The sequence below is a fragment of the Myotis nattereri genome, assembly GCF_964212035.1.
Source record: "Myotis nattereri genome assembly, chromosome: 3".
NCBI lineage: Eukaryota > Metazoa > Chordata > Mammalia > Chiroptera > Vespertilionidae > Myotis > Myotis nattereri.
Window position 1 is genome coordinate 70,454,323 of NC_138077.1, and position 12,909 is coordinate 70,467,231.

A 12,909-nucleotide genomic window follows, 5' to 3' on the forward strand; every position below is an offset into this window, starting at 1 on the left:
AGGTTCCATCAGGACAAAGATCACACAGCTTCTTGAGGATACAGTGTCCTCACATGTAAAAAAAGGTCAGACTAAATCCATGGTTCTCAATAAGAAAAGTGCACCAGACTTATTTGATCAATATATAAAAAGCACGGGGTTGGGCCCACATCCCAGAGTAGGACCTGGGAACCCTCAGCTTTAGAAGATCCCTGGGTGATTCAGATACTCACCTGGCTTGAGCCTTTTTACTCAAAGTGTCATCCCAGGACTAACAGCACCAGCATCTGCTAGGAGCTTATTAGAAATGCAGAATCAGGATCTGAATTTTAACAAGATCCCAGGTGATTCAATGCACACTAAGATTTGAGCAGCATTAGGACAGTGTTTCGTAGCCTTGAACCCATATTAACATTTCTTGGGAAGCTTTTAAATATCCCACTGAGCAGTGTGCCACAGACTCAAATCAAAACTTCTTGGAGTACGGTATTATTGACAATATTCCCTATGCTGTACTTTACATCCCCATGAATGTTTTTATAATTGGCAATGTGTGCTTCTTACTGCCTTCAGCTTTTCCACCTGTCCCTGAAATTCCCTCCCTTCTGGCAGTCTCCCTTCTGGCAGCCAACAATCAAACTGTTTTGATTGTTCATTCATTTTGTTCTTTAGATTCCATGTACAAGTGAAATCATATGGTATTTGTCTTCATCTGACTTATTTCACTTAGCATAATACCCTCTAGGTCAGTGATGGCGAACCTTTTGAGCTCGGCGTGTCAGCATTTTGAAAAACCCTAACTTAACTCTGGTGCTGTGTCACATATAGAAATTTTTTGATATTTGCAACCATAGTAAAAAAAAGATTTATATTTTTGATATTTATTTTATATATTTAAATGCTATTTAACAAAGAAAAGTCAACCAAAAAAATGAGTTCGTGTGTAACCTCTGACACGCTTGTCATAGGTTCGCCATCACTGGTGTAGTCCTAGGAGGTAGAAGTCCTCTATTAGTGGAAGTGCTTGAGTAGAGGACAGATAACCTGTGTCAGCTTATCAGATTCTTTACTGCAAGAATTCTATTGTATATTGAGAATCTGGAAATTGGGTGGGCTTGTTAGCAGTAGATGCTTAAGACAGACTAGATAACACCTTGGAAGTGGCAGATATCATTCAAAGACTATACCAGGTAGATCATGTTCCTCAGTTTAAAAGAAATTTTAAGCATGAACAACTACAAATAAAAATATTGCAGTGATTGTTGGATGGACTCTGGGTGATTTATTTTCTTCTTTGTGCCATTCTCATTATGTACTTTTTGCCTTAATTTTTATTAAAATACTAGAGGCCCGGTGCACAAAATTTGTGCATGGGTGGATGGGCGGGGGGGGGGGGGGGGGGTGTCCCTCATCCCAGCCTGCACCCTCTTGCAATTTGGGACTCCTTGGGGGATGTTTGACTGCCAGTTTAGACCTGATCAGTCCTAAACTGGCAGTTGGATATCCCTCTTGCAATCCGGGACTGCTGGCTCCTAACTGCTCGCCTGCCTTTTTGATCACCCCTAACCACTCTGCCTGCCTACCTGATTGCCCCTAACCCAGCCGTGGGCAAACTACGGCCCGTTTGAAATGAATAAAACTAAAAAAAAAAAAAAAAAAAAAGACCATACCCTTTTTTTATGTAATGATGTTTACTTTGAATTTATATTAGTTCACACAAACACTCCATCCATGCTTTTGTTCCGGCCCTCCGGTCCAGTTTAAGAACCCATTGTGGCCCTCGAGTCAAAAAGTTTGCCCACCCCTGCCCTAACCACTCGCCTACCTGCCTAATCACTCCAAACCACTCTGCCTGCCTGATCTCCCCTAAGCCCTCTGCTTGCCTTCCTGATCACCCATAACCACTCACCTGCCTGCCTGATCGCCCCTAATTGCCTCTGCCTCGGCCTTCGCCCACCATGGTGGCCAGCTCTGCTTCGGCCCCCGCTGCTGTGGCTTCATCCAGAAGGTCATCCAGAAGGATGTCCAGAATGACATCTGGAAGGTAATTTGGCTGTCCGGTCTAATTAGCATATTATGCTTGTTTTATTATAGTCTAAAGGCCCGGTGCACGAATTCATGCACCAGTGGGGTTTCTCAGCCTGGCCTGTAGGATCAGGCCGAAACCGGCTTTCTGACATCCTCCAAGGGGTCTCGGATTGCAAAAGGGCGCAGGCCAGGCTGAGGAAACCAACCGGTGCACAATCAGGGCCAGGGAGGGACACAGGAGGTTGGCTAGCCGGGGAGGGACCATAGGAGGGCTCCAGGGCGTGTCTGGCCTGTTTTGCTCAGTACCGATTGGCCAGACCCCAGCAGCAAGCTAACTTACAGTTGGAGAATCTTCCCCCTGGTGGTCACTGCACATCATAGCAACTGGTTGGCTGGTCGACTGTCTGCCTTCTGGTGATCAGTGCATGTCATAGCGAGCAGTTGAGTGGCCTTAGCATATCATTAGCAAATTATGCTTTGAGTGGTTGAAGGGCCGACCGAACGACTGGACACTTAGCATACTAGGCTTTTATTATATAAGATGACATAATCAGTGTAAAATACATACATCTTATGTATACAGTTCTTCAAGATACATATAACATTACATAAATTCCTGACGCCTCAAGCCCATCCTCAAACATGTCCTTTCCATCAGACATTAGTTTACCTTTTTCGAACTTTATTTAAAGGGAATAATATAGTATGTACTCATTTTTTGTATGTATTCCTTCAAAATTACATGATTTATCCATATTGTTGTGGGGAGAAGTAGTCCTTTCTTTTTCATTACTTTGTAGTACTCCATTGTAAGAATCTACAACTATTTACCCATTCTCTTGTTGATAAGGTTATTTCCAGTTCAGAGTTATGAATATTGTTATGAATACTCCTGTGCATGTCTTTGGTATACATGTGTACACAACATATTGTGTCTATTACTAGAATAACGCTGGATTGTAAAGTCAGCCTATTCTTAGCTTTGGTAAGCCTTACAAATCAGTTTTCCGAAGTGATTAGGTCAATTTACATTCTTACAAGCAAACTCAATTTGGTGGTTTTGTAAGATCTTGTCTACTCAGGCCTTGGAAGACACCTGCTTGTCAAGCAGAAGTTGATGAAAAATCTGAGTAAACTGTCAAAACAGTTTTTAAAGAAAGAAGTGTTCATAAACCTTAATAAATTATACCTTGGTTTCATTTTCATTCTTCATCATAATTTTTAGTATTTCTATTTTGGTTCATGGAAACCCTGAAAAATTAAACTAATTTGTTTTGAAAGTCTTATCAACTTTTATCATATGGACTCTAAAACTTTATTTCTAGGGATCCAACCAAGTCCTTTTAGACCAGCAGTTCTCAACCCGTGGGTCGTGACCCCTTTGGTGGTCGAATGACCCTTTCACAGGGGTCGCCTAAGACCATCCTGCATATCAGATATTTACATTATGATTCATAACAGTAGCAACATTACAGTTATGAAGTAGCAACGAAAATAATTTTATGGTTGGGTCACAACATGAGGAACTATATTTAAAGGACCAGAAGGTTGAGAACCACTGTTTTAGACCAATTTTATTATGTGCTCAGGGAAAATTAGCAGACCTAGAAAAAGGCTAACTGGGAATTATTATAATAGTGGCAAGCCCAACCATTTGCACTATCAATGAGATGATTATCCAGGTATTACTGAAATTTCCACATAGAGAATAGAAAGTCATGTACAGACCATGAATAGAAAAACAACTCTTTAAGGCAGGGGTCCTCAAACTTTTTAAACAGGAGGCCAGTTCACTGTCCCTCAGACCGTTGGAGGGTCAGACTATAGTTTAAAAAAGAACTATGAACAAATTCCTATGCACACTGCACATATCTTATTTTGAAGTAAAAAAACAAAACGGGAACAAATACAGTATTTGTATTTGCATGTGGCCCGCGGGCCGTAGTTTGAGGACCCCTGCTCTACGGAGCACATGTTTTTCAAGCCATTGTACTTGCTGAGAATGGCTACTCTGTCCTCTTAAGTTAATTCCATTTGGTTCACAAGGCCCATTTACTCAACAAATACAGGGGTGGGCAAGAGTAAGTACCTACCTACTGTCATTATGTAAAAGATAAATGTAAGTAAGGATACAAAATCTATACTAATAAAAGGGTAATATGCTAATTAGACTGGGTCAACTGGACATCTTCCAGTCGTCCGGTCCTCCTTCCGAACAAAGCCATGGTGGTGGGGGCCGCGACAGAGGTGGTTAGGGGCAATCAGGCCAGCAGGGAAGGGCAATTAGGGGAAATCAGGCAGGCAGGCAGAGGGGTTAGGGGTGATCAGCCAGGCAGCCAGAGTGGTTAGGGGCAATCAGGCAGGCAGGCAGGTGAGTGGTTAGGAGCCAGTGGTACCAGATTGTGAGAGAGATCCCAGATTGGAGAGGATGCAGGCCGGGCTGAGAGACCCCCTCCCCCACACCCATGCATGGATTTCATGCATTGGGCCTCTAGCAATAATAAAAGATAAACAATACAAATGCATAATACAATTAATAAATAATAATACAAGAATAAACTCTGTTTCATGTACTCACAACTGTAAACCTAGTTTTGCCTATATTTATTGAATATCTACTTTGTGCCAGATAGTTTTAGGCAATGGGTAGACAATGGTAAACAGATATACAAGGTGAATTGTAAAAAAAATAATAAATGAATAACAACTGATTTTCTGTTAACAAATGGTATATGTGGTGGGGAAGAGGTCTATTACATTATAGTCAGGAAGAGCTACCCTGAGGTCACATTTAAGCAGAGGACTGAAAAAAGAGAATGAAGCATGTGGTCTAAAAGAATGCTCCAAGGAAAGAGTACCTAAGGTAGGATCTTGATTGTCAGCAAGATCCAGTTCCATTCCTCCAGTTTCAGGCAGAGCAATGATTCCTTAAGCGTGCAATGACCAAATTCTTATAACAGCACTTGCCTGTGTAATTAATTTGGCCCTGAATGTATGTTGCACTATAATGTTAGCTGTCCACTTAAGACTGAGCTCCTTCAGGCTAGGGACCTTTGTCTATGCTACTTGATATACCCAAAGTCCCACGTAGTACTCTCAGGTAACAAGCATTCAGTAAACACAATGATCATTATCTGGTATAATGATTTGTGTTATTGTCATGCCTGCAAGGATCATATCAACTTTATTTTTTCTATCACCATTTATCCCTCTATGCCCTCTTCCACCTTCCCCACCAGACTGTTGTCCATCTCCATGAGTTTTTTTTTTTCTCAATCTCTCCACTTGCTCCAACACCTCTGCCACTAGAGCTGTCTGCCTGCTCTCTCTGAGTCTATTTCTATTTTGCTTGGTAGTTGTTTATTCATTAAATTCCACAAATGAGTGAAACCACATGGTACTTGTCTTTCTCTAACTGGCTTCTTTCACTTACTGTAATGCTCTCCAGGTCCATCCATGCTCTCGCAAAGGGTAAAGATGGGCAGAGGAGTGTGAGAGGTTCTGGCTATTTTAAAAAATAGATCCAATAACTGTATGTATGTTGATTTTGAACTTCTTATTAGGTTTATTTTGTCATGAACTGATTGTTAGAGTCACCAAAGAAGGTATGCACGAGGCCAAAAGTAGTAAAGAATTACATATGTAATAGATCATCTGGAAACCAGATGGGCTGAGCCCACAAGTAGCACCAGCACCCAGGGATAGGGAGTCAGAGATTTTAAAGGACTCTAGGAAGGCCTTTTCAGCAGGGAATTCTCTGAGCTGGTCCAGATTCTGGGCAAGTCCAGAGGGGAAAGTTACTGGTCATAGCAAATGAAATGTGGTCTAAGCAAAAGGGAATGTTGATTAGGAAATGATCTAAAAGTCAGTTTCCCAGCTGATTATTGGATCAGACCTAACACTGAAAAATGCTGTAAATCTGTTCAAAATTTATTAAAATAATTCACTCTTCTTAATTGAAATTACAAATAAAATACTTCACCTTTAATTCTTGAGGAATGACTTTTGCCTCAGGCCTTTAGAATTAAGTCTTACACTAAAAGAATGCAAACTTCATAGCTGCTGTTCGTAATCAGTCTTTCCTTTTGTTGTATAATAGTATTTCAAGAGAGAAGCCAAAGGGCCTTGATACCAGTTTACTACACTGCTGCTATTTTCCCAGAGCTGAGATAGCACACTGAGAGAGGTTTTAAACTGTGGAAGTGTGTTATGTGATACTAATAGTGGTTGTAAAATTTCATAGTTTAAGAAAATGATGTAAACCTGAAGACATGTTCTAAGTGAACACCAATATGATGTTTGTAATTAAAAAGGTGAAACACCTATACTTCGCCTTTTAAAAATATTGATCAAATAACCATCAACCTTAGAATAAGAATACTGTAATTTTGGCTTTGAGTTGAATGATCTCTTCCTGTAATTAGATTACTCTAAACTTCTTTTACTTCCACATTTATCCAAAGAAACAACATGGTGATTTACAAGTAGTCAGTTTTTTCTTTTTTTAAGCAATATGGTGTTATGGAGAGAAAACACTAATTTTGATGTTGGGAATCTCAGAATCATTGCCCTACTACTCAATAGTTGGGTGACCTTGGACAAATTACTTCCTCAGTATTCGTGTCTCTCAAATGGAGATATCATTCCTATACACCTTCAAAACTTTCAGTTTCCTGGATTACTGCCAGTTATTCAACTTTGCTTGGTAGTATTAAGGATTATTAAAGTTCATGTAGTTCAAATAGTTCAATCAAATGTTTTAAGAGTGTGACATTTTATGCAATAAATTTACTACTCAAGATTCTGGGACCATGTGAAACTGGAAGTAGGACGGATGGTTATGATCTCTCCCTTCATCCTACTACAGCAGTTAAAGATAAAAACTTTTAAGAATTTTATCAGAGTAAACTCAAACAGGTCAGATGATTAATGGAAGGCTTGCTATTTTGGAAACAAAGAATAATATATTTGTTTAATAATAATAATTGTGAGGCAAGTAGCTTTTCTCATTTTACAGAAAAGGATTTGGTTGAGAAAAGTTAAGCAATTTGTTTACGACACACCACATATCAGAGATGGATTTCAAAAATTTAAACCTAGGTTTGCGTGAGAAAACCACTTCCTACTGTACCAATGATTTCAAACTTTGGCATACTTCAGAATACATAGGGTGCTAATTCCAAATGCAGATCCCCAGATAGCCTTTGGGAACATGCATATTTATAAATACACCGTGTAAATGTGGCCCAGGATGCCTATTTACAGACAAGAGCCTATTGGCTCTGAAAACTGCCTACTCAAAAAAAATCAGAAATCATTAAAACAAATTAGTATTCATTTGTAACTTGTAAATGATTTGAGAGAAAGAGAGAGAGAGAGAGAGAGAGAGAGAGAGAGAGAGAGGTGAGAGGGAAACATTGATTGTCTGCCTCCCAGGGGACTGTGTATGTGCCCTGACTGGGAATCAAAGCCTCGACCCTTCTGTGCACAGAATGATGCTCCAAACAACTGAGCCACACCAACCAGGGCTCATTTGTTTGCATCTGGCCATAAACCAGAACATTCCTCAGTTACTGCTGTCCTAGAAATCTTACCCAAGGGCTATATGATAAGGCATTTCAGGAGCATTTTATAAATGCTGAGTATTCTTGTTAAATTTGAATCTAATAAAAAATAAGCCTACCTTTCCTGAATTAACCATCTATAATAATATAAGTGTAATATGCTAATTAGACTGGATGTCCTTCTGTATGACCTTCCGGATGAAGCCAGGGCTGTGAGGGAAGCCCAGGTCCTGGCTGCCTAAACTGGCAGTCAGACATCCCTCTCACAATCCAGGACCACTGGCTCCTAACTGCTCACCTGCCTGCCTGCCTGATTGCCCCTAACTGGCCCCCCTGCCAGCCTAATCACCCCCAACTGCCTCTGCTTGTAGACCTGATCGCCCCCAACCGCCCCCCCCCCCCGCTGCCAACCTGGTCAGCCCCAACAGCCCCTCTCTACCAGCCTGGTCGCCCTTCACTGGCCCCCTGCCGGCCTGGTCACCCCCAAATACCGCCCCCCCCACCCCCGCTGGTCTGGTCGCCCCTCACAGCCTTGCTGCCCCCCCCACCCCCCCTGTTGGCCTGGTTGCCGCCAACTGCACCCTCTCTAATCTGGGACCCCTGCCAGTCTGGTCACCCCACACAGCCTGCTGTTTGGTTGCTTGGTCGTCCCTCACTAACCCTGAAAATGAGGATAGACTAGAGGACCATTAAGGACCTACAAGCTCTAACATTCAATATCCAAGACATTCTTGGCATTTTACAAGTCTAGAAGACTTATAAACTGCCTTCTTCTTAGATCTTTTCCTATCTTTTCTCATAACAGAAGAAAAAGTCTAAGCACAATTAAACAGAAATAGACTTTAAAATAGAGCTTTAAAGTAGTTTCAGTATACATTTAAACAGATTCACAAAAATAAAATGTGTTTAAGAAATATTTATTCTTTCTCACGTGAAAATGAAATTGCAATTGTAAACATAAACTAAGAAACATTTGTTTTACAAGATAATTTGCTACATTACCATAACCTTGAAATTTAGACAAGAAAATTATTAAAGGCTCTACAAGTTCTGAATTTTGTAATTCTGATACACTCTTGGCATTTTACATGTCTAGATGACTGCCTTCATTTTTTGGATTTTTCCTTTGCATTTTACAGTCTGTTCTCATTACAGAAGAAAACAGCATATCATTACAGAAAGAAGTTTAAATAGAGATCTGAAGTAACTTCAAGATACACATTTACACTGAAATATTCAAAAGAACACTTGCTGAGTCAGGAACACATGTACAGTCTCTATTTCACTAATTATGGAAAAATATGAATCAAGTGATATTTGTCTTACAAAGTGACTGATTTATTCTAATTTTGTAACTGGAGACATGTAAACATACAGCATTTACACAATATGGTTTTGATTCTAAGAATACAAGCTCTCAGTGACAAGCTTTAGATATGCAACTTAACCCAGTGGGTATCAAGTTTGTCACAAGAAGCAACTATACACAAACAGTGCCCCACACCCCCTGCATCAGAAAGAGAAATTAGATACTTAAGGCAGAAAAACAATATTCCTACAAAGCATAAATGATTAAGGCATAAGACCATATTTACAACAAATGGATATAAGATCTCAATTATTCAACTGAGCAAGTGAGTTAATTCACACATTAACTCCTTTTCTTACTACTTCCTTATTTCTGATTCAGGGCATATTTATGCTGCACCTACTGGGCAAGACACTGGGAACACAAAGGAGGGTCAGACATGGTCCCAATGGCGTACTGTGTTTAACCACCAGCTCTTGAGAGGAGGAGAAGCATGTGATTAGAGCATTTGCCAATTTCTATGGGGTAAACACTCCCACTACAGACAAATTTCAAGTTACCAACAATTTGATGATTGGCTCACAGAATTCCTGAAACTTTAACAATCATCTCTCACAAGCCATTGTAAGACAGTTCCAACACACCACTGTATGGGCCACAAGTAGCTCATAACTTCTTCATGGGTACATATGTTAGAGAATAAAAAAGAATAGGGAAGATAGAGATAAAATTTAAATAATTATATTTTTGTAAGCAGTTTCAAAAATTAAAAGAAACACTAAAATCTGTGCAAATTTCCTACTTCTCCTTTTAATATTCCAGTTTTTCTCTTGCTTAAATTTATTTCAGGAAATTAAAATGAAGTATAATGAGGGAAAGTAAAGTATGAGTGGAATAAGGGAAGAAAAATGACAAGAAAAGACATCCTGAGATATATGCTAAGTAACCATGTTTATGTAGAAGAAAATACCCACTAAGATAAGATCAAATGTAAAATTCCATCGTCTTTAACCGCTTCCATTCAGTTCACAGTCCTGAAGATTTGTCCTGTCCTCTTTGGCTGCAGCTTTGATCAGATTAGTTAGCTTCTTTTGTACAAAACTGAGGAGTGTACTGCTTCACACTGTAAGCTCATAACAAAAGGCAAAACTAAATTGTGGAGTCTAAAAACTCCCTTTGCACAGTCCCTTGTATCAGATCTTAGACAACTGCCGACTGGAGTGACCAGGAAAGTCTTCTCGTAGCAAAACATGGAGCCTGCAGGTTGGGCATGTCCCCTGCTGCATTAACCAAGGTCTAATGCACTACGGAGCAAAAAGATTCATGTTAGTCTCTCAGATTTAGCCTAGCAGAGGCAGCTATCCTATATAATAAAAGCCCAGCAACCCAAATGGCAGAATGACCAGAGACCAGAACAACTGCAGTCCCTTGCCCAGGCTGGCCCCACCCCCCAGCAGGGACTCCCTATCCTGATCGGGGGCATGGCCGGCCTGCAAACCACCTGCGCTCCTTTGCCCTGGCTGGCCCCGCCTCCCAGTGGGGACCCCCACCCCTATTGGAGGGCGTGACCAGCACGCAAACCACCTGCGGCCCTTTGCCCTAGTCAGCCCCGCCCCCCAGCGGGGACCCCCACCCGGATCGGGGCCCTCATCAGGGCAGGCCAGCTGGTCCCCACCTGAGCACCGGGCCTCTGTCCTATATAATAAAGAGTTAATATGCAAATGGTCATCAAGCCCTCATGCCAGGGCCGGGGGACCTGAGGCCGCGCCCCCCCCACCTTGTGGGGCTTGATGGGGGTGGAGCCGGCTGGGGCTGGGTCTTGTGTGATTTCAAGGTGCACACGGGTGGGCAGGGACTTGACTCTGGGTCCCTCAGTGCGCACCAGACTCTGACAGGAGGGAGATTTTCATATACATTTTACTAATTTTCTTTCATCTCTGACACTTCTATTATAGAGAAAGGGCAAATAGCAATATTAAAATATTTCTTCTAAATAATTCCCTTTTAATGTGCATGAATTTCGTGCTCCAGGCCACTAGTAGAAATATAAAACCCTACCCCCGCCACCACTCTAACCCAACCTACCAATGGCTCCTGAAACCACAAAATTAGACCACTGAGTCAGGCTAGCAATTCAAACTGTAAAGCCTCATTCACACGTGAGGAATTCGCACCTTTCTTCTCCCCCTTGGACTCCGAGGCTCAGAGAAGACATGCACGGTATGGAGCTCAAATGAAAGCTCAGAAAAGTCACCCTTTTGGGGTCCCATGGTGCATCCAGGCAGACAAACTAATCACCAAAAGCCAAACACCAGACTCTGTCCCTTCCTCATCCTGCGGCCTTAGCTCCAGACAGGCACTCCCTGTGGCAGGATACAAGGAGAGCACTTTCTCAAATCTTCACAAAGACAGGAATGCTCAGGAGGCCAAGATAATAGAAACCTAAGGACCCAAATGCTGGGGTCTGTGCCGCCAGGGCCTGCTTAGCACAAGGCCAATAGGAGCTCAGACCAAGTTCTGGTTCAATTCCTAACCTGGTCGAGACCTGCCATCCTGGGGAGTGCTGGGGTGTGTAATCACGGGGGGCACTCTGGAGGCAGAGGGCCCACCCCAACCCCTGGGCCCAAGGGGCTCTCCGCCTATGCACCCTTCCCCCAGGCACTCAGCTCAGCTGTGCTAGCAAAGCCCCTTTGCTGGGGGCGGGATCACAGGGGGCAAGTTGGGGGAGGGGTGGCCAGCCCGCGGCCTCCACTGCAGCTATTTGCACATATGTAATTAGCTCTAATTATTCTGGGCTTTCAGTTAGCCAACTATGGGCCTGGGAGCTGTGTCTGGAGTGAACTTGCCCAGGGAGCCACTGCTCCACCGAATGAGCCCTCTCACCAGGCTGGGAAGCTCTATCCCAGCCCACAGCACCCTGTGTCCTGTATCTGTCGCACCCTGTGTCATGTGTCTGTCTCTCCCAGTGCATCACTCTCCCTGTTCCTTGCTCTCTGATCCTGTTTACTCATTCCCCATGTCTGCCTGGGTCCATGTCTGCCTGGGTCTTTTGTCTCTGTCTCTCATCGGATCTCTGCCGTGGAGAACACTCCTGCCACCCCTGTAAAGGAACACACACCAGCAGCATCTGCCTTTTCAATAAAAAACGACAAGCTGGAAACAGAGTGAACTGGAAAGCATTAACTTAAAAACAATCCATGTGTCTGCAAATGCGTTCCAAATGGCAGCACTTTGGCAGAGGTGACAGGGGCGGGGCGGATTTGCCACATGTTCTGGAGTCTCAGACACCTTGCTATGGACCCCTCCCACTAGCCACCTGGGATGGCAGGGTCCGGGGAAGTGACTTAGTCTATACTCACCCTCTCGGACCCCCACCTGACTCCCTAGATCCTTCCCTCTGTTCTGGCATCTGTTGGTCCCTCTAACTCCCCCAGTACCTCCAAACCTTTCTATGCTGACCCCAATTCTCCTTCTGTACCAGCCCTCCCCACCCACACCGATTTCACCCTCTCCCTCCTTCACCCCCAAGTCTGCTACCCCATACTTCTTCCTGCCCTGCCCTCCCCTGCCCCACCACCAATGCCCTCCTGTTCCAGACCACCCAGAAGCCCTGGCTCTAGGAGAAATGGTTAGAACAAAGCTGTCCTTGGCCAGAAGAGACTCTCCAGGGAGCTGCATGCAGAAAGGTGTTCCTAGTCCTGTACCTGCAACTACTCTTTCCTGCCAGATGCCAATCAGAAATTGTGTCTTTGGAGACAGAGGGAAGCAGAAGTAGGTTGCTGCCCTTTGAAGCCCCTCATCAGGAGGAAACTCTCCCCCTCACCCCCAAAAGATCACCCTGCTGCCTCCCTTATCACTTTTAGCAACTCTCCTTTGCCCATTTCCCCGGAAGTGGAAGGACTGAAGCACATCTCTATATATAAAAGAGTAATATACAAATCGACCGAACGGCGGAACAACCAGAATGACTGCTCAACCAGTCACTATGAGGTGCACTGACCACCTCCTGGTCCCTCCCCCAGCCTGGCA

At 43.1% G+C, this 12,909-nt stretch overlaps 1 protein-coding gene across 1 annotated transcript in view; it reads right to left on the reverse strand.

Annotated features, from left to right (window-relative positions):
• Nucleotides 1–8,472: 8,472 nt before the first annotated feature.
• DZIP3 (DAZ interacting zinc finger protein 3) overlaps nucleotides 8,473–12,909 on the reverse strand; it is a 141,444-nt gene continuing 137,007 nt past the window's right edge. Inside the window, exon 32 of the mRNA XM_081086553.1 lies at nucleotides 8,473–10,184. Coding sequence (XP_080942679.1) covers nucleotides 10,074–10,184 — 111 coding nt within the window. The 3' untranslated portion in view covers nucleotides 8,473–10,073. The remainder of the gene's footprint in view (nucleotides 10,185–12,909) is intronic.